This window comes from Numida meleagris, chromosome 11 (assembly GCF_002078875.1).
Source record: "Numida meleagris isolate 19003 breed g44 Domestic line chromosome 11, NumMel1.0, whole genome shotgun sequence".
Lineage (NCBI taxonomy): Eukaryota > Metazoa > Chordata > Aves > Galliformes > Numididae > Numida > Numida meleagris.
The window spans coordinates 7078103-7095853 of NC_034419.1; the positions used below are offsets into that span (position 1 = coordinate 7078103).

At 38.8% G+C, this 17751-nt stretch overlaps 2 protein-coding genes across 2 annotated transcripts; both read right to left on the reverse strand.

The window, feature by feature from the left end:
* On the reverse strand, positions 496-7927 carry ACTR8 (ARP8 actin related protein 8 homolog). Its single transcript, XM_021409356.1, has 13 exons — positions 7733-7927; positions 7466-7636; positions 7113-7223; positions 6754-6858; positions 5760-5933; positions 5338-5431; positions 5060-5192; positions 4568-4721; positions 3696-3791; positions 3114-3254; positions 2424-2688; positions 1939-2102; positions 496-1295 (listed from the first exon to the last, which is right to left on the reverse strand). Exons 1-13 carry the CDS (start codon positions 7847-7849, stop codon positions 1152-1154), a joined length of 1869 nt encoding a protein of 622 aa, XP_021265031.1. The 5' UTR covers positions 7850-7927; the 3' UTR covers positions 496-1151.
* Positions 9958-12334, reverse strand: SELENOK (selenoprotein K). The gene is made up of 4 exons (XM_021409363.1): positions 12181-12334; positions 11693-11783; positions 10646-10726; positions 9958-10063 (listed from the first exon to the last, which is right to left on the reverse strand). Exons 1-4 carry the CDS (start codon positions 12197-12199, stop codon positions 9958-9960), a joined length of 297 nt encoding a protein of 98 aa, XP_021265038.1. The 5' UTR covers positions 12200-12334.

The window sequence follows — 17751 nt, forward strand, 5'->3', positions numbered from 1 at the left end:
CCAGGCTTCATCAGCGGTTTATATCTAAGGGATTGTATTTGCACAATCAATCAAAGACTGAATCTAACAAGGCCTAAAACAATTAGTCACTGAGGATCTGAATTGGCAAGGTGTCCTGACATCAGGGTGTAAGGGATCTCTGTGCAGCTGTAACCTCAAGAGGTGTCCCTGCTCAAGGGGAGATCCTGTCATGCAGCCAGCTGCTGTGTAGGAGAGCTCAAAGGGGCTCTTGGGCTGCCTACCATTTACAGAGTAAGATGACTGACTCATGGTCATAAATTGCTTTTTTAGGTGCATGCTCAATTGCTTTTCAGCTGCTGAAAAGTCTGCAGTTAGCAGTCTGCTATCAGGCTTGTTGTCCTCCTGTGAAAGGCCAGGTTGAAGGAGGGGGTTGAGGGAAGGAAGGTGAGGGGGCAGAATTGGGGGCACACAGTCACATGGGTGTGTTATATTGTTATTTTTAAATAGGAAAAAAGTAAATAACTACACCAAGGATAATGAAAAGCTAATAATTTTTTAATGATAAGAACAAGCAAGAAAAAAATACTTAAGAAAATACTTAAGTTGAAAATGATGTTTTTTCCACTGAATAATACAGTTTATTATAGAAACTACACCAGCAACTGAAGTTTAGGTTCCCCCTTTCATGTTTTCCTCAATGATGGCTCATACTACAATTTTATCTTCTGGTAGAAGTAGCATAGGAATTGTAATAAGACATTAATCCCACAGTCTGCAGTCTTCAAGTATTGCTTCTGTGTGTCTATATGCATGTCTGGAACCAATCTTAGCTTAATATCTGCCACTTCAGTATTTGATAACTCATATTCCCACATTGTGCAACTTTAACATGGGTGTGTATATATATATATATCCCCTACATAATATAAATGTAGTGAATCTGGAGATGAAGGTTGTTTTCTGTACACAGAATTCAATGCATACAAGTCCAAATATAATCGAGTACAGCAATACTGAAGTAATATGGACTCTGTGAGATTCCTGCACTGCCACTGGAAAAATCTCAGTTCAATTTAGTTTTATTAAAATAAATATCAGCAGAAGATAAATACATTTTTTCCAATGCTTTAGAAAAAATACAATGGCATTTGGAGGAACTGAATTTTCAATTAACTATGTAAATGTATCAGTTACCATACAAATGCAGCTCTCTCTCTTAACATTCGGACACCAAAGCGCTGCCATTCTCGCTGATATATCCATAGCTCCTGAGTTGTATCAAGACAGGCCAAGACAGCACCTCCTTTCCACGCAATTAAGCGGGGATCCATATCCTAAATCCAAAACAAGGATTATACACAGTCACTAGTCTGATTTTGCACACTTCTCAAACCTTGCATCCTATTTATTCTGACAGTATTAATCACTTGAAAGCTTGGGGGTGAGAGGAGGAGAAAAATTTTTGAAAATTATGTAAGAGAAAAATCTTCTTCATGATAATGAGGTAAAAATATGGAAAGACTATCTCAGGTTTTTGAGGAAGCTTTTTTTATTTTACTTAAATATGACTTTTAGGCATGCCCATGAAAATCTTGTCCTCAGCAGGCAGGCTGAAAGCCCTGAAAAATACTCACACTTGGATTTTTAAAAATCTTGCTTGATGAAAACCAAATTAAAATTGCTTACTTATGCCATACTTCATTTTACATTGATAATCAAAATAAAACAAAACAAAACCCAACTCTATCTTTCAGCGAGGAATTGTGTTAACTTCAGAGACTCATACTAATTCTTTGGAAATATGGCCTTAACGTCCATGATCAATATTAGGAACGGTCTTGCTTTACCTCTAATTGCCTAAATCTCCTCTGAAATGCAACTAATCTGTGGTTTTGAGAAAATGCATTTTATATAATCTTCTGAAGAACTGAAACGCTTATAGTTTATTTACCATTTAGCCATCAGTTAATGGTATACCTTAGGTCTTGTGATGACTTCAACATTTTCAACTACTCTTCTGAAGGAAGGGGGCATTTTGTTGAGAATTCGATGTTGAAGGAACTCTTGAGCTTTATGAAACATAAGGCCTCCTCCCACTACTAAGATGGAGCTGTACATCTTCTTTTTTGTATCATCAGATGCTGGAATGAATGGACGCATGTAGAAATATATATTTTTAAAATTAACGATGCCTGTATTTGTATTATAAAGAACTTAGTGCAAGTCAAATCAAATAGAAACTGAGAACTGCTTACTTTTAAAACTATTTTGCTTCTTGGAGCTTCAAAAACAAGCTCAAGCAATCTCAAATAGAGTTGTAACTTATGTACAAGGGACAACGTAGCTACCTCCAGAGCTGATAAAATTAAGGGATATACCTATTACTTTCCTAGAATATAGTAGTTAACATATATCCACATTGACGAGCATATTTTCCAGAATCATAACAATGTAATCCTTACCACAGCAGTCAATACTATGAAGAATGGCTTTGTCAAGGCCTAAGGCTTTGCCTTCAAACTGAGAAACAGCTGTTTTTCTGGACACGTGTGCAGTTAAAGGCTCCTCTGAATCATTTCCAGATATCATACAGTCACTCTGGGAAGATCCCAGTTCAACTTCTTGTGGGTAGGTCCTCTCTGAAATGTCTGTGACTTGGCTTCTCACTTCTCCCTCAAAGGTACCCGGCTTTGACATGGATTTTCTATCAGCTGTAGCTTTTGAAGACTTAAAAATAAAATAAAATAAAAAGTTGACGATTAAACTATGAAAAATAGAAGATCTTCAGCAGATTACAGAACAATACAACGACTAAACACCACCTCTTTACCTTTTAGCGTTACCCTTTTGCACAGAAAGGTTAAACGTTACATTACTACTTCATATCATTTTGATTTTGATTCCCACTTTCAAAGCATGGGTTTTACTTTCAAATCCGTCAGATGTATCAATGCCAGTAATATGAAGACCCTTTAGGCTGAAAATACACAGTTCAGATTAAGGTCTTGTCTAGACACCTATAATTCCTTAAACTTATTTTATGCTGCTGACCCAGCTAACAAACTTCAGTCTCCGAGATGAGGTAATGAGTCCTTATTTTATTCCTGAATTAAATAACACTGTGGAAAAAAATAAAACAAGCATTCACACACCTGCTCCTGCTTACTTTGTGTGGCTAGCAGATAATGCTCATCGTGAGGATCCTCAGGGTCCCCTTGTGACCTGTGTTGCAAAGTTGTCATTTTTTGTCCAACAATTCCAAAAGTTGCTGGATAAAAGAGAGCCATTGGAGCCTGAAAAAAATGAGAGATTTGGTGTTTTATTAGGTATATTTTTACTAACTGGAATTTACAATAGAGAAAAAAAAGCTTATTCTATCTTAATTTTCTTGCAATTCAAAATACATGCTTTTTTCCAACAAATTCACAGAAGTTTTGCATTTGTTTTTTAAAACTGATACATTTATACATAGGCTTCTTTACAGGATCCTGGCAATACGTCATGTACAAGCAATTCAAATGTCATTTGTTACGAAATGAAAAACTTGTAAAATTCCTTCCACTTGAAGGATAAGGATATAATATTCAATTGAAGCAACAAACAGTTCGGCCAAAGGTTATGAGAATTGTTGTGCATCTCCTACTGCTTCATTAGGTACATTCATACGTAATGCAATTCACTGTAATGCCATCACCAAGTGTGAATATACTACTTGTTCATTTTACAAAAATAACCTGTAATTTTTCATCCCCTAATCGAAACTGGTATAATAGAGCTGGAGAATCTGGATGCCGAATTTGGAACTCATGGTCTTGCAATCCAGAAATATCCTGTAGTCAAAAAAAAAAAGTATTAAAAATAAATATTTTTACATATCTGTATCAAGCTGCGTAACTTAAACTCTGCATAATTTAAACTGTGGACAATAACAAAAAGTAACAAAACTCTTCAGCCTCTGAATTTCACTCATCTATCCTTCAACTCCTTTAAAGATCTTTTTATTGTAGCAAGATCTGCCAAAACAGCTTTCTACCTGTTTAAACCTCTAAAATGAGGCTTTGTGCAGAAATATGAGACCTCATGGCAGATCTTGCAAAACAAGCTGAAAAACAGCAAGTATGCAACTACTATCACCTTCTTTCAGTAATATGAACAAAGAAATGTCCTTTCTAAGAGCTGGGATCCTTTCAGCTAGAACAACAACAAAATAAATTTCAAATACTTCAGCTTTAAAACTTTTCCAGCTTTTGTCAGCATTCTACTGAGTGAAGTATTTGGTTTTCTATTCCCATTAAACCCATTTCCTACAGCTCTCCCATATCTAATAATTAAAACTACATTAGTTAGAGAGGTCTATGAGTTAATTATTCTATATTAAAAATAAACACCTTGTGCCAACACAACATTTCAAGGAATAAATCATGCATCTTCTGAACTGTTCCCTAGGTTCTGATTATTTTATATGCTTTGTAATTTGCAAACAATTGTAGACTCTTTTGGTCTTTTCCAACCTAGCTAATTCTATGATTCTATGACTCCTATAGAGCTTCCCCAAAGTAGCATTCTATGGAGGTAAACAGGAGAATACATCACTTTGCCTTCTCACCTGGTCTAGGTGACAAAACGTCTCCTTTAGGTGCTGAAGCAGAAGGCAATCCAACTTATTAGTTAACTGACAGTCTCTGTACGGAAACCCTGCTCGTTGCATAAGCCAGTAAAAACACCTTGATACATCAGATCCTCCATATGCAAGGCAGAGCCTAAATCACAGAAAAAAAAAAGATTATTAATTTTCGAAAGTACTAGCCTTCTATAGTGGTATATATAGGAATTCAAGCAATGTTTTAGATGTACTGTGATTGTAATTTCCAAATAGTTTGTACAGCACAGTATCAGTTCTGCTGTTTTCTTCTTTTAGACGCGTCATTTCTTTACATTTCTTTTGTAACATAATGATGCTGTTAAACAGCTCACAATAAAAATAAAATCCCCGACTCTGTAGATGTGAAAATATTTCCTCTTTTTTTTTTTTTTAAAGTCAAGTCCTTGGTAGGGAACTAAGTACACGCTTGTAATAATTCTACACAGGAAGAGATACCTGGTGTTGCGATGGGAAACTCCATCTTCTACACAGCAAACACTTGTCTTCTGATCTCCCACATCTACTATACATGCGCTGCCTAAACCGCTTCCAAATGTAGCACAGACAGACTCTTGGTGCACCACAATTCCTAGCAATATGAGGAAAAAAATTATATCCAATTTATACCAAGCTCCTGAGCTACGTTTCTGATGTTCGAAGGACATCTTAATGTCTTTTAAAACCTGCTAATCATCTGACTCCACTGGAAAGTTAAATATTACACATGGTTTTACCTGAGAAGCCCATCTTCATCAGGATCATATTCACCAGTTCTTTCACATGTTGTTTATTGTAGATGTCTGGAATTAGTAAAATGCACCTGTAGTACTGAAGGTAAGAATGAAAAATTAAAGCCAGCTCTCAAATTAAGTTTCTCTTTGCATGCCTGAATACCTGTTGTGAAGGAAGAAAGTGCCACATACAAGATGCTAAAAGAAGTAACGTCATTTTTAATAATTTTAAAAATTATTCAGAGTAGCACATTAACAGCTTATAGATCATTAATGAAGTCTTAGGAACCACATGCACCACCAGAAAGACTTTATCTGTTAAGACAAGCACCAGTAAGAGGCTACCAGTAATAGCAGGTTGCTTCTCTTTCATAGTAACATGTACAGAAGAGGCTACAGCCCACATGAACTTGTTCATAACTCACCTTTAGGTCTTTCAGTGGTATTTCCAGGTACTTCTGTATTGCATGTGACCATATAACTTCAAGATCTGCTAATACTGCAGTGAGGGAGCCACCAGGTCCAGCGTGGAGATTCAGCTGCCCTCTTCTAATAGGCCAATGTATATTATAAGAATCTAATGGATTAACGTACAGTGCCTGAAAATAAGATATGAAGTTACTTTTCCCCCCAAATTAAAAACAAATAACAGAAAAATATTTCAGAAACAGACAGAACTTGCTGTACAGCAGCTCTGAGACCGATGTGAAGGCAATACAATGGCTTTCTTCTTAGCAGGGCTGTACTGTGTTAAGACATTCAGTACATGGTTTAAGTTGTTTGAATCTTCATATGCATGGATAAGAGAATCATAATGACATTCTTAGGTTGGAAAAGACCTTCTAGATCATCACGTACATAAAAGTGTCTTTTTTCATTCTCACATTAATAGCTAAAATAATGTAAAAACTCTTGAAAGCTCATGAATACCTAATTAGTTAGCAGCAATTCCATGCGCTGATCCTTTTTTTTACCAGTTTCTTTCCCTTTTTCTGGTTCAAACCACACAGGCAAAGTTCTCACCTGCAGTAATGGCCACTTACAGCAACAAGGAATTTACCCCACTGCTTCTACTAACTATACGAGTAAAGTTTTAAGAATATTCAGACGTATCTTTTACTTATCCTGAAAAATTACACTGCATGAATCTTTGAAAGAGATACAGTTTTCTCTGTAGTTTGAAATAAATATATAGATATAGATATAGATATTACTAGGTAGGCAAGTGAGGAAAACTTTCTGGTCATGTTGAATGATAACATTCAGTTAGTCCCTAATAAAGCTGTTCACTTACTGCTTGACTAAATTGAGTCTAATTTGCTCTTTAATACATAGTACTATATAGAAAACTGCTACTGATCACATAGCTATATTAAAGGATAACACTAAGGCTCATTTCAGGTGGGAAATGAATCCTACCTCTTCTCCTACCAAAAACTCAGGATGATTAGATGTGTTTGTCCACTTGGCCCCAGAGCTGTGATCTAAAATAGCTGGCCGCATCTGTCTGTTGTATGACCTGGCCTGAAATACAACCAAATCAAACACTGTTTTACCAGACACTTTTTATGCACAAAAGCAACAAACAGACAACCTCAAGGAATCCGTGCTGAAAATCCATTTTAAACCTTCATCTTCTTCTTAGATCTTCGGAGTTAAGGGACACAATAGCACTATTCATATATACTTTATAAAGAATATCTTTTCTTGTGCATTAAAACATAGCATTACACCACCTGAGCACACGAACAATTTATTACAATTTCAAGACAAGTTACCTGATCAGGTGACACTGGTATACGTCTGGCACCATTTGACATCTTTTTGGACCATATTGCTTGGTCCACCATTTTGAGGCCATTTTGTCTCTGCTCTGTACTTTCAGGTTTCTAAGCAACAAAAATAGCATATATCATAAACACTTGCTTTGGTAACATCGAATGTGTTAAATTAGACTGTGAAAGCATTGCTGCGGTTACTAGACTGCGGGACGGAGAGGAGGGTTGTGCACTGGAGATCCCAACAGCTCCGTGTCAAAGCCATCACGACAGAAGGGCAAGACGCGCCCCGCACGACCGAAGCCGCAGTGGAAGTACCGCCCGGCCGGCCGGGGCGCCGCGGTGCCGCTTACATTGAGGCCGTCCCGCAGCAGCCAGCTGTCCCGGTAGGCCGCCTGGCCCTGCTGCTTGTGCCGCCGCGCGATGACGTGGGGAATGCCCACGGGAAGCGTGTCCGTGGCCCTCCCGATGCGCAGGGTCGTGGAGCCGGGGTGTATCACCACGATGAAGTTGCTCTGGATTTGCTGCAAGCACAAAGCGCGGGCAGTGGGCGGCCGCTCCGCGGCACTCCCCCTCCCCCCCCCGGGCCGGGCCTTTAAAAGGGGCCGGCGCGGCCTCACCTCCTGCAGGGACTCGGGCACGGCGGCGGGGACGATGGGCCGCTTGCCGCCGCGCTGCTCTCGCTCGCGCTCCTTGTCCTTGCCGTTCTCCGTCTCGCCCTTCTCCGCCTGGGTCATGCTCCCGGCCCGCCAGGCGGCTCCGAGCCGGGCCCGGCGGCGACGCGGGGCGGAACGGGCGGGACCGCGGCCGGCACCGCCCCCCGGGCAGCTCAGGCGAGTACGGCGGGGCCGGACGGGTGGGTTGGGTGTTCGAGCTTCTCTACGAGCAGCAGGCGAAAGCCAACGCGTTCGTAGATCCGCGTGGGAACAAAGGGGAGTTGCTGGATGTGATGGTTACCTGCTAGGGGCTATTAGGAAAACCTAAGCGGAAAACTGGAGCGGCACATCATAGAAGTTAGTTCCGTCTGGGTCCTGCTTGGTGGAACTATCCCTCTCCCCTCGACCAAACAATCATTCCCAGGAACAACGATTAAAAAAACCCAGCCCTGAATGCAGAAAAGCAGTGACTGAAAGAAAATAACTTCTGTGTGAGTGCTCAGTGTTACCGAGTAGCTTTTCTTCCTGTAATAAAATTGAAACCTAATTTTATTGAAAGTTCCTATTAGTGTTTGCACAGAGTATGCGTATGTTGATCACAGAAGGAAGTTACTTCAAGAGTGCTTATAAAATGGGCGTGTTATAAAACCCATGATCAGGCTTTAAGGAAGTGAGTTTTTAAAAGGGGAAGGGCTGTACAACAAACTAACTGAAACTGCAATTTAGATGTGTTTTTAGCACATCTATAATTTTAGAAAAATATGGCAAGCACCAGTAAAGATAAAACCTTTAAGGAAGCACTATAAGTGATTTTTGAGTGTACCACATATAAGTATTTGTCTTCTGTACCAAATATAAGTATTACATATTTTTCCTCATTTGAACAGAGAAGTGTTCACTGCAATTTGAGTAGAATTTTGCTTGTCTAAAAATTAAAGAGTCTGCCTTCTGACAAGCCATATATAATTTATTTTGCAACTACAGTAAAATGTTCAGAAACTATACAAAGACTTTAGACAGACAGTAAACATGTATTTAATTAAAACTGCAGTTCAGTTACACTGGATCCTTGTAGGAGTTCCCAGTACAACTTCATTAATCTGCTGATATTGCAGAACAGTTCTCAGTTAGGCACACACATTCACAACGTTCAAACTCATTTGGTCCACCACCGAACTCTTCTTCCACATTCTTGCAAATGTGCATGCTCCTTTGCCTGCCTCTTAGAGCAGGCATTTACCTAGATGACAAAATAATTACATTAATTACATAATTATCAGGCAGTAGCAAGAAATTTAAGGTTAAGATGGGGCTTTTGAAAGGCTTTTCCTCCCTTTTTCAGCAATTCTGATTTGTGTTATGTTACAATTCAAGATATGCACAGCTATAGTACTGTCAATGGAAAATGTATTTTAGTAATAGTTTTTTTAACAACTTTTCCTTCTTTCCATTGTTAAGAATCCCCCTTAAACAAAAAATATCATCTGCAATACCAGAACAATTAGAAAAAACAAAGTTTCAGTTACTACTGATCTGGGTGGGACTTAATTTTAGCAACCAAAAAAGACTGAGTGCTAAATCATTTTTATCAGCTGCGTTCAAATATCTGTTCTAGGCTTTATATATTAATTTCTATGTAATTACAAGTAGAAGCTCATCATTTCTGTGCCAAACTTTATACCGTACCACTTCACACACACTTTTTTTCCCCTGTCAATGAAAGTATCTAACCACTTCAATTCTCTTCCTGTTCTGGTAACTGTTGCAGAAGTAGGTGTAGCAGAAATGCTAAGTCACAGCTTGAACCAGTGATTGAGCACCTGGTGGGAAGGCAGGGCCAACCTGGGGGAGCCCAGGTGCATGCAACGCAATGACCTCATTTAAGGGTTGGCAGTGGAGGCAAGGGTATCTTGCTGCAGATCCCTGCCTACCTAAGGCCTTCCAAGGGTAAGTGTTTTTTTTTTTTTTCCTTTGGTTTCTATGTCTGTAGCTGCTGCATCTGAGCATATCCTCACTTGCTGCAGCCTAGGACTTTGCTGCTCTGCTATCACTGCTGCGTTCTCCATTGTGTTAGAGCATTACAGTAGGATAATGCACTCAATTTCTATCTTAAGCTCTATTATTACTGTTAACTCTTTTTATTTAAAAAACAAACAAACAACAAAACCCAGGATAGAGGAGATTTGGAATTACCTTCCTCATCCACCTCCAGCCATTGGTGGTGGACTAGGGCCTCCGCCCCAGTGATTTATGCGGCCCATTCTACGAGGGATTCGGCGAGGATTTCCTGGCGGCCTATAAAGAAAGCAAGAAAAAACAAAATCTACTTAATAGGCATTCAGTTGTTAAATTAGAAATATAAAAACACTGTATTTAAATTATAGTAATTTGATAGATAAAGCCTCTAGAAAGTTGTTTGTTTGATGTGAAAATCTGTAGCTGCTACTTGTGTTTCTATACTACTCTGTAAAAAAGGTAGGGCCATCCCTTATGAACAAACACAGTACCTATAATGTCTAGAGAAACTATATCCACCTAATAAAGTATTTTGCCTAAAACGTATAGATATTTCTAATACATGAAATGACTTTTTTTCATGTGAATCTAACACTTAATATAAGCAAGGCTAACAAAACAAGAATTTCAAAGACACATTGTCCATTATGCAGCCCTGAAAAATTGTATCAGACTACACTGTTACTACAGCTATTCAAGACTGTATTGTTATCAACACGTTTCATAAAAATGCTGCAGAAAAAAAACAGTCTTCTGAAATGATCTGATTTGATGCAAATTGTGACTGTAATCATGGTCATGTTATGACATTTTCCTGGGGCAGGGGAAAAAAATCAGAATTATGGAGAATATGAAAAATACCCTCTTCCATCACTTTGTCCTAAATAGGAGGAAGATGTGCAGCCTCTTCTTCTCAAATCTGGTTGAATAATGCTCTGGAAGCTGAAAAATAAAACAGGAGGAGTTATGCTGAATGGATTGCTAGACATAGCTTCTGGATTTTGGGACTACAAGATAAGAAGTGGGCTAAAAACCAGCAGTGTTAGGAATGAATAGTATCTTGTCAAGATTATTGTTTAATCTTTGCAATTTTTGTTCTACACAGAATTAAAATTGCAATCCAATTCCACTTTATTACAACACAGCTCAAATAAACCCAATTTTCAAATATTTAAAACTTGTGAACATTATTCTTGTGCTAAATGAAGTGCAAGCAATGCACGAAATACAAACCTATAAATAATGAAGGACTGTTGAAGACATCAGAAGAACTCTGATTCTTCACTGGCTTCAGTCTGGAGCTTACATGTGAGTACTGTTATGTAGCAAGAAACTACTGTCTGTAGTAGAAATTCACCAAATAACACTTCAGTTTGATCAGCTGTTAGAAACTAGATGTTTAACAAAAATGCGCGCTATTTTTCTTTTTGCACTATTAAAATGGAAGAACTGCCAGTTCTTTAGCATTGGCTTTCATACACCTTGTATTAAATACATGCATCAAGTGTTTAATAAGATGTTTTCCAGATGCTTGTCAGCGGTATTCAGCAAGGGGCAACAGACACAAACTGGGACGCAGGAAGTTCCCCACTAATGCAAAGAAGAACTTCTTTACTGTGGGAGTGATGGAGCACTGGAACAGGCTGCCTAGAGAGGCTGTGGATTCTCCTTCTCTGGAGATACTGAAAGCCTGTGTGACTGCTGTAGGGAACCTGCTTTGGCAGTGGGGTTGGACTCGAGAAGCTCTAGAGGTCCCTTCCAACCCCTATAACTCTGATTCTGTGAACGGTACCTATGGAACGCTAAAGAATAAATCCAACATTTTTGTGGCATTGTGTTACTGACAGTACTTAGCAGCATAAGACAAGTTTAAAATAAAGTCCAAAAGAATATTTTTTTTTTACTTACAACATAACTACGAAGTCTGCTATTGACCAGAAAAAATCTGTTATGGATGACAAGCTCCAAGGAGCCCGGCTTCGGTTATCCAAAACTTGTCCTGTTATAGGGCAAGACAAGAAACATTCAGCATTGTTTATTAAGTTACATCAGTACGTGACTTGAAAGCGTATCCAGACAGGACGGAAGACTATACCCCATCCCGAATGGTTTACTAATGGAGTACGAGCACACAGTGCTTAGAACAGTTGAACTGCACCATCAGACGCTGTATCCAGACTCAATTGCGCATAAGAACACGCGAAGGGCTCGGGGGGGGACTGCGTAGGGGACGACGTGGGGTCCGCTCCAGTTCCGGCCTGCACCCCTCGCCCCACCGAGGGAGGCTACTGCCTCAATGCCGGACCACGACGCCGGACCACGACGCCGTCCCACAGCAGCCACTGCCTGCAGCACTACCACCCCCTATCACCCCGTCCCCAACAGCCGCCGCTCACCGTTAGATATGTACACCATTGCGGCGAACTCCTAACGCTGCCCCGTCAGCTGCCCCTCCCTACAGAGCATGCGCGTCCCTCCCGCGCATGCCCAGAGCGGGCGGCTGTGGGCGGTGCGCCGCTGTGGTTCCGGCTCCGCGCTTCCGGCTGACGGGGCCGAAGGGAATGGGGTGGGCGGGGTTTGTGTATGTGGTGCCGGAGTCGCAGCTGCAGCGCGCGGCCCGCCTTCGGGGCGGTCCTTCAGCTGCCTCGTGACGGGTCCGTGCTCACGTGCGGTCGTTGCCTGCTCGCTGCGGGTCGTTACTCCTCACAGCGAGGTCTTTTGTTATTGACTGAAAGCAGTTGTGAAAGAAAAGTAACTGCAAAAACGTGCATAAAATGAAACGTTCATCGCTGAGATAAAACCTAGCTAATCCACCATTCAACAAATGGGGAAGTATAGGTTTAGAAAATAGTGGGTGCTTCGTAGTTAAATGTGCACAAATGCAGGCTGAATGTTGAAATTCTTCAGGGACTGCATCTGTCCCTTTTCTTAAATAGGTGTGTTGGTGGTATATATTTTTTTCAAATAATAGAAAATTTTCATCTTAGAAACGGCAGAACAAACTAAGAAGGTGTAGAACAACAGAAATTCAGTCAGTTACTTCAACATTGTTTTTCTAGTCTCAGTGAAACCAGAAAAAATTGAACAATACGAAGGATGAAATATATATTGGTGCACTTTTAATTTATGGAAGGCACTATAGATTTGGTACCACATGTTAGGGGACATTGCTGCATAAATACTAAGTGCGCATGGAAAGTGAATGCATTACTTAAAAAAGATATTGTCAAATGATAGAAAAATAACAGTACTCAAGGAAGGTATATATCAAATGCACACACTTTTGTCTATTATCTAAAATGTGAAAATTATGTAGCCTTCCTTTTCAATAATTTTCATAAATACACTTTGTTTTCTTTTTTTTCAGCTGTCTTTGAGACAAACTAGCAAATTACCTCATGCTGAGAGAGCTGTTGCACAAGCTGTAGATACAACGTTTGCCAAGAAGAACACAAACACAGAGAGGATGGCAATGGAAGTAGCAATAAATTCTCATAACGTGGCTACTGTAAATTTTATGATGTACTGAAAACACACACAAAATGACTCATCTGTCCAAATTTTTCACTGTAGTTCAGACAGAAACATGGTAGCGAACATGAATAAGGTCAAGTAATTATTTCACACAAACGTACTCTCTTTATGTAGATGATATCGTCTTCTTATTCTTCTAATAACATTCTGTACAGTTCATTCCTATTTTTTAAGTATTGTATTTGAGAAGGAGTGTGTTAGTCCTGCAGAAAGGAACAATGTATTTTTTGTTTCTCAAATGACAACAAACAAACACAACAACAAAAAAGCAAATAAGATGATTAATTATGTACTTCAGTTATTTTAAAAAGGTAAAATCACAAGTGAGACGGTCTTGCTTTATTTCATTAACTTATTATCTCAGTGCCATAAAGTCAGATAGTTACAATACAAATGTTCTTTGTGAAATGTATTTTTGATGAATGAAATATATATTATGTATATATTAAAGAAATACGTATTTTAAACTCAGATTACTAGCCCTTGTGTATTCCTAGTATAGATAAACTTTTCCAGCATATCCAGGTAATTAACAGTGGTAAAAATAAATTACTACTGCATAAAATGATACGTGAACATTTTAGCATTTATAACAGTTTTTAAATTCTCTAATGCACATTATTTATGTACGTATTTGAGATTTAGATGTGAAAATGTGACATTTAAAAGGTGTGGTTAAAAATCAATTGTAGCATAGTGTTATTAAGCACGCTACCTATTGGTCTGTCTTTGGGTCAAGAATGGGCTAGAAAATAGAAATGTGAGGAATTACTCATGTGCCTTTGAGCTTTATGGTGCAGCTGAGACAGCCTCTGGGGACAAAATCTCTCGTTGAAACTGTTTTCTCTTGGCTGCCCTGCCCTAGCCACCTCCTTCCAGCAGCTACTCCCTTGCAGGGTGGGCTCTGGGGGATCTGTGCTATGTTACACCAGTTGCCATGCCTCTGTTAATCTCGGAATCTCACTTGTGCTTTCAGTCTGCATGCCTGGTGCTGGGGAGTTCAGAGGATGGCAGCAGCAGTACACCTGGTCTTGAAACACAGCAGGAGGCATTTTTGAGGTTCTAAACAGAAATACAAAACAGCCAGATTGCCTTCCTGAAGGTAAGTACCATGGGGAATGGAACCAGGCAGTTACTGCTCAGTTCTAAAAGTTAATGTATATGCTATGTGGAAATGTGATCATTTTTGGTGGTAAATAGCTGTACAGTGCTTTTTTTGCTGGCCTGTAGAAGCATGTGTGGCAGAAATGCTAAGTCACAGCCTGAACCAGTGATTGAGCACCTGGTGGGAAGGCAGGACCAACCCAGGGGAGCCCAGGTGCATGCAACGCAATGCACCTGAGTGATGGGAAGGGGGGGGGAGCCAGGATCCACCCCTTCCCAGACCTCATTTAAGGGTTGGCAGTGGAGGCAACCATTTCTTGCAGTAGATCCCTGCCTGTCTGGGGCCTTCTGAAGGTAAGCAGCTTCTTTCCTTTGTTTCTATGCCTATGGCTGTTGCATTTGAGCAAGTCCTCTCTTCTTGTAGCCTAGGGCTTTGTTACTCTGCTGTCATTGTTGTGCTTTCTATTGTGTTACAACATGCAAAATGTAAGTTAAGTTTGAATTATTCACGGAAGAGCTGCTTGTCTTGTAGTACTTGTTTTGTGTGTATGCGATTAATACTTGATGTATTAAAAGGAAGAAGGTCTTCCAAATTCAAAACCAAATTACAAACATGGAATGTTCCTTGCATCTTTAAGATGAAATTCATGTGGTATATCGTGTTATTCTATTTTTTAATGGTTTTTATTGGAGAAAAACAATTTGCTTTTTGTGAAGGAGCTAACTTTTAGTTCTTCTTGGAACCAAGTTATGTTGATTTAAAGTCAAGATTTTAAAAACAAGTTACCTGTTTAGATAAGCTTTAGTTCTAAACAAATGATTGAAGACCTACTTTTTCTGATTTTTTTGTTTGCCTCAGATAAGAATATCCTTATGTGTACTGTAGGGTTTTTAGTTAAAGGAGAAGGTAACTTGTACGAATTTCATCTTGAAGATGTGTTCTGCAAAATCAGGAGTTCTGATCTAAGCATAAAACCAGCTAAAGAAAACACACTCCTGATGCTCAGAACTGTTTTTCTCCCCAGCTGGGTCAGAAACCAGGTGTTCTAATGAGAGTTTGTGATCTGCTTTCATTGTACTATTTGTTGGTGTCTGACTGACAAACATGATGAAGCTTTGGTGCAATATTACCAGTTACTGGTCTGAAAACAAATATATTCTGGAGGAATGCTGGAGGACTGCCTTTTACATTTATTTAGTTAATTAGACAATAGTGTATTTGTACGTATAGAAAGTTATAACTTTCTTCAGTGTCATATACTTTTCATGATAACAAAGACTTGAGCTCTGAGTAGCATGAAATCCTTGGTTTTGAAGTTATTTGGAATTCTAGAAGGAAGCTTCCATATTTCTCCACGAAGAGGGAACAGTCTGTTATGTTTTCTCTCCAGGTGTAGTCTAATAGTGGCCAAACTGCTTGAGCAATAGTGAAAAATTCCCGGCTCACTCAGGAGTATTGAGTGGTAGCGATACTTCGAATCGCCATCAGGTGGCAGCGTGTCAAATAACACAAATTACTTTCTTGAATTACCGTGTAAATGTTCTGCCAAGTTGGTCATAGCATGTTTAGTTTTTGCTGTACATAAAAATTGCTAGTCCGCTAGAAGTTTGTCACATGTAAGTGGCAAATTCTTGCTAGATTAAGAACCAGTGCTGAATATGTAGACAAATGCTTTTGGGAATTTGTTAGAAGGCTGATGTTGGTAGTGTCTTGAGTAAAACTGGGGAACTTCCTGTGCATTTACATGTGATCATTCTAGAAGGGGAAAGATACTGTGGAAACAAACTTGTGTTTCCTTCTGAATTTCTAGAACAGCTTTTGACATAGGAGATTTTCTGCTCAGTGCAATACAGTAGAACTATGTTTTTGAGTCATGTATTTTTGAGTGCTTGGTTTCATTCTTTTTTCTTTTCTGTCAGTTAGTCAGCTGAGGAGAGAGTGAGAACTGTGTGCTTACAGACTCCTGATTTTGTTGTTACCTTTGGCTATTTCAAACAAATGGAAGAAATGTGAGGACATTAGGATGGATGTAGATAGAAAACAAGACAACATGCAGATATTCACAGAAATATATCAGTGTCCAAGAATGGTGTTAATTTATGCAGGCTTAAAAAAAAATTAGAAGCATAACATAGGTATGTTAATATTTATATTTTGAAATACAGAAGGTAGGAAAAATAATGAGCATCAGATGGCTCTACTGTATATATAATTTGCTTCCTCTAATTTATTCAGCAAATGAATGATGAAGCCTGAAACAGAACTGTCTTGCTAACTCTTATAGCTTTGTTAATTTCTCCAGGACTTGCTTTCATCTGTCAAGAAACAAAAGCAGTCTTAGAATCTGTTCGTGTTTTGGTTTAAGGCAAATATCCTCTGTCTTGTTACGCTTTCTGCTAAAGCGTGGAATTCTGGTTTGTCATGTGACCGATGAGCCTAAATTGTGAATGTATGCTCACACAATGTCTGTTTTTGCATATTTTTCCTCCTCCTCTTTTTCTGAACACGTTTTCAAATAACAGGCTATCTGTTTAGTGATAAGTAAAGCTTAATGTAATAAAACTTAAAGAAAAAATGTTCAAAATAGGGGTTACCCTTTACCGTTCTAATATTTTAAAATCCTATTTGCACAGTTAGCCTGTAAGCACACCTAGATTTCTTACAGTTAATTCCACTTTATACGTCATAATTTGATAATGAGAATGACTTTGCTATCCTGTTGCGAATTTAAAGGAATGGTTAACCAGAAGAATAAATTTGTTAGGATAAGTTATGTGATGTGGGTGTTCTGCATCAATCAGCCTCGGTGAGAGAACCATACTTTTGATACTTTGAGGTCATCATGACTTGGAAAATTCTTCCTTTTATGCCTGGTTTAAGTAAATTTTCCTTCATAAATTCAGGATGTATAAGAATCTCTGGTAACTTCTTTATGTTGCCAATTAATTGCGATTGAATTGTGAAGTGTTTCATGCTCAAGGAAGAATGTCTAGTATGTTTTAAAAAAAATTGTAAGTGCAAATTTGATTCACCAGTAAGTCTAGTAAGTATTAAGGTTCTTTAGCAATCTAGGCAGCATGAAGCAAGCTTCAGAGGTAGAAAAAAGAATACAAATCAAACTCAATAATGGGATAATAAAATTTACTGTTAAATTCTTACATAGAAATATATCTTCAGTTCTAATTACTGCACCATTTAAAAAAAATGTTAAAGCGGTACAGAGAATGGCAGTAAAAGCTGATCTTTTTTTTTTAAAAAAACAAAATAGTGCATAAAAACATACATAACAAGTATCTGAGAAGGTAAATGAATGTTGAATTAAAACATA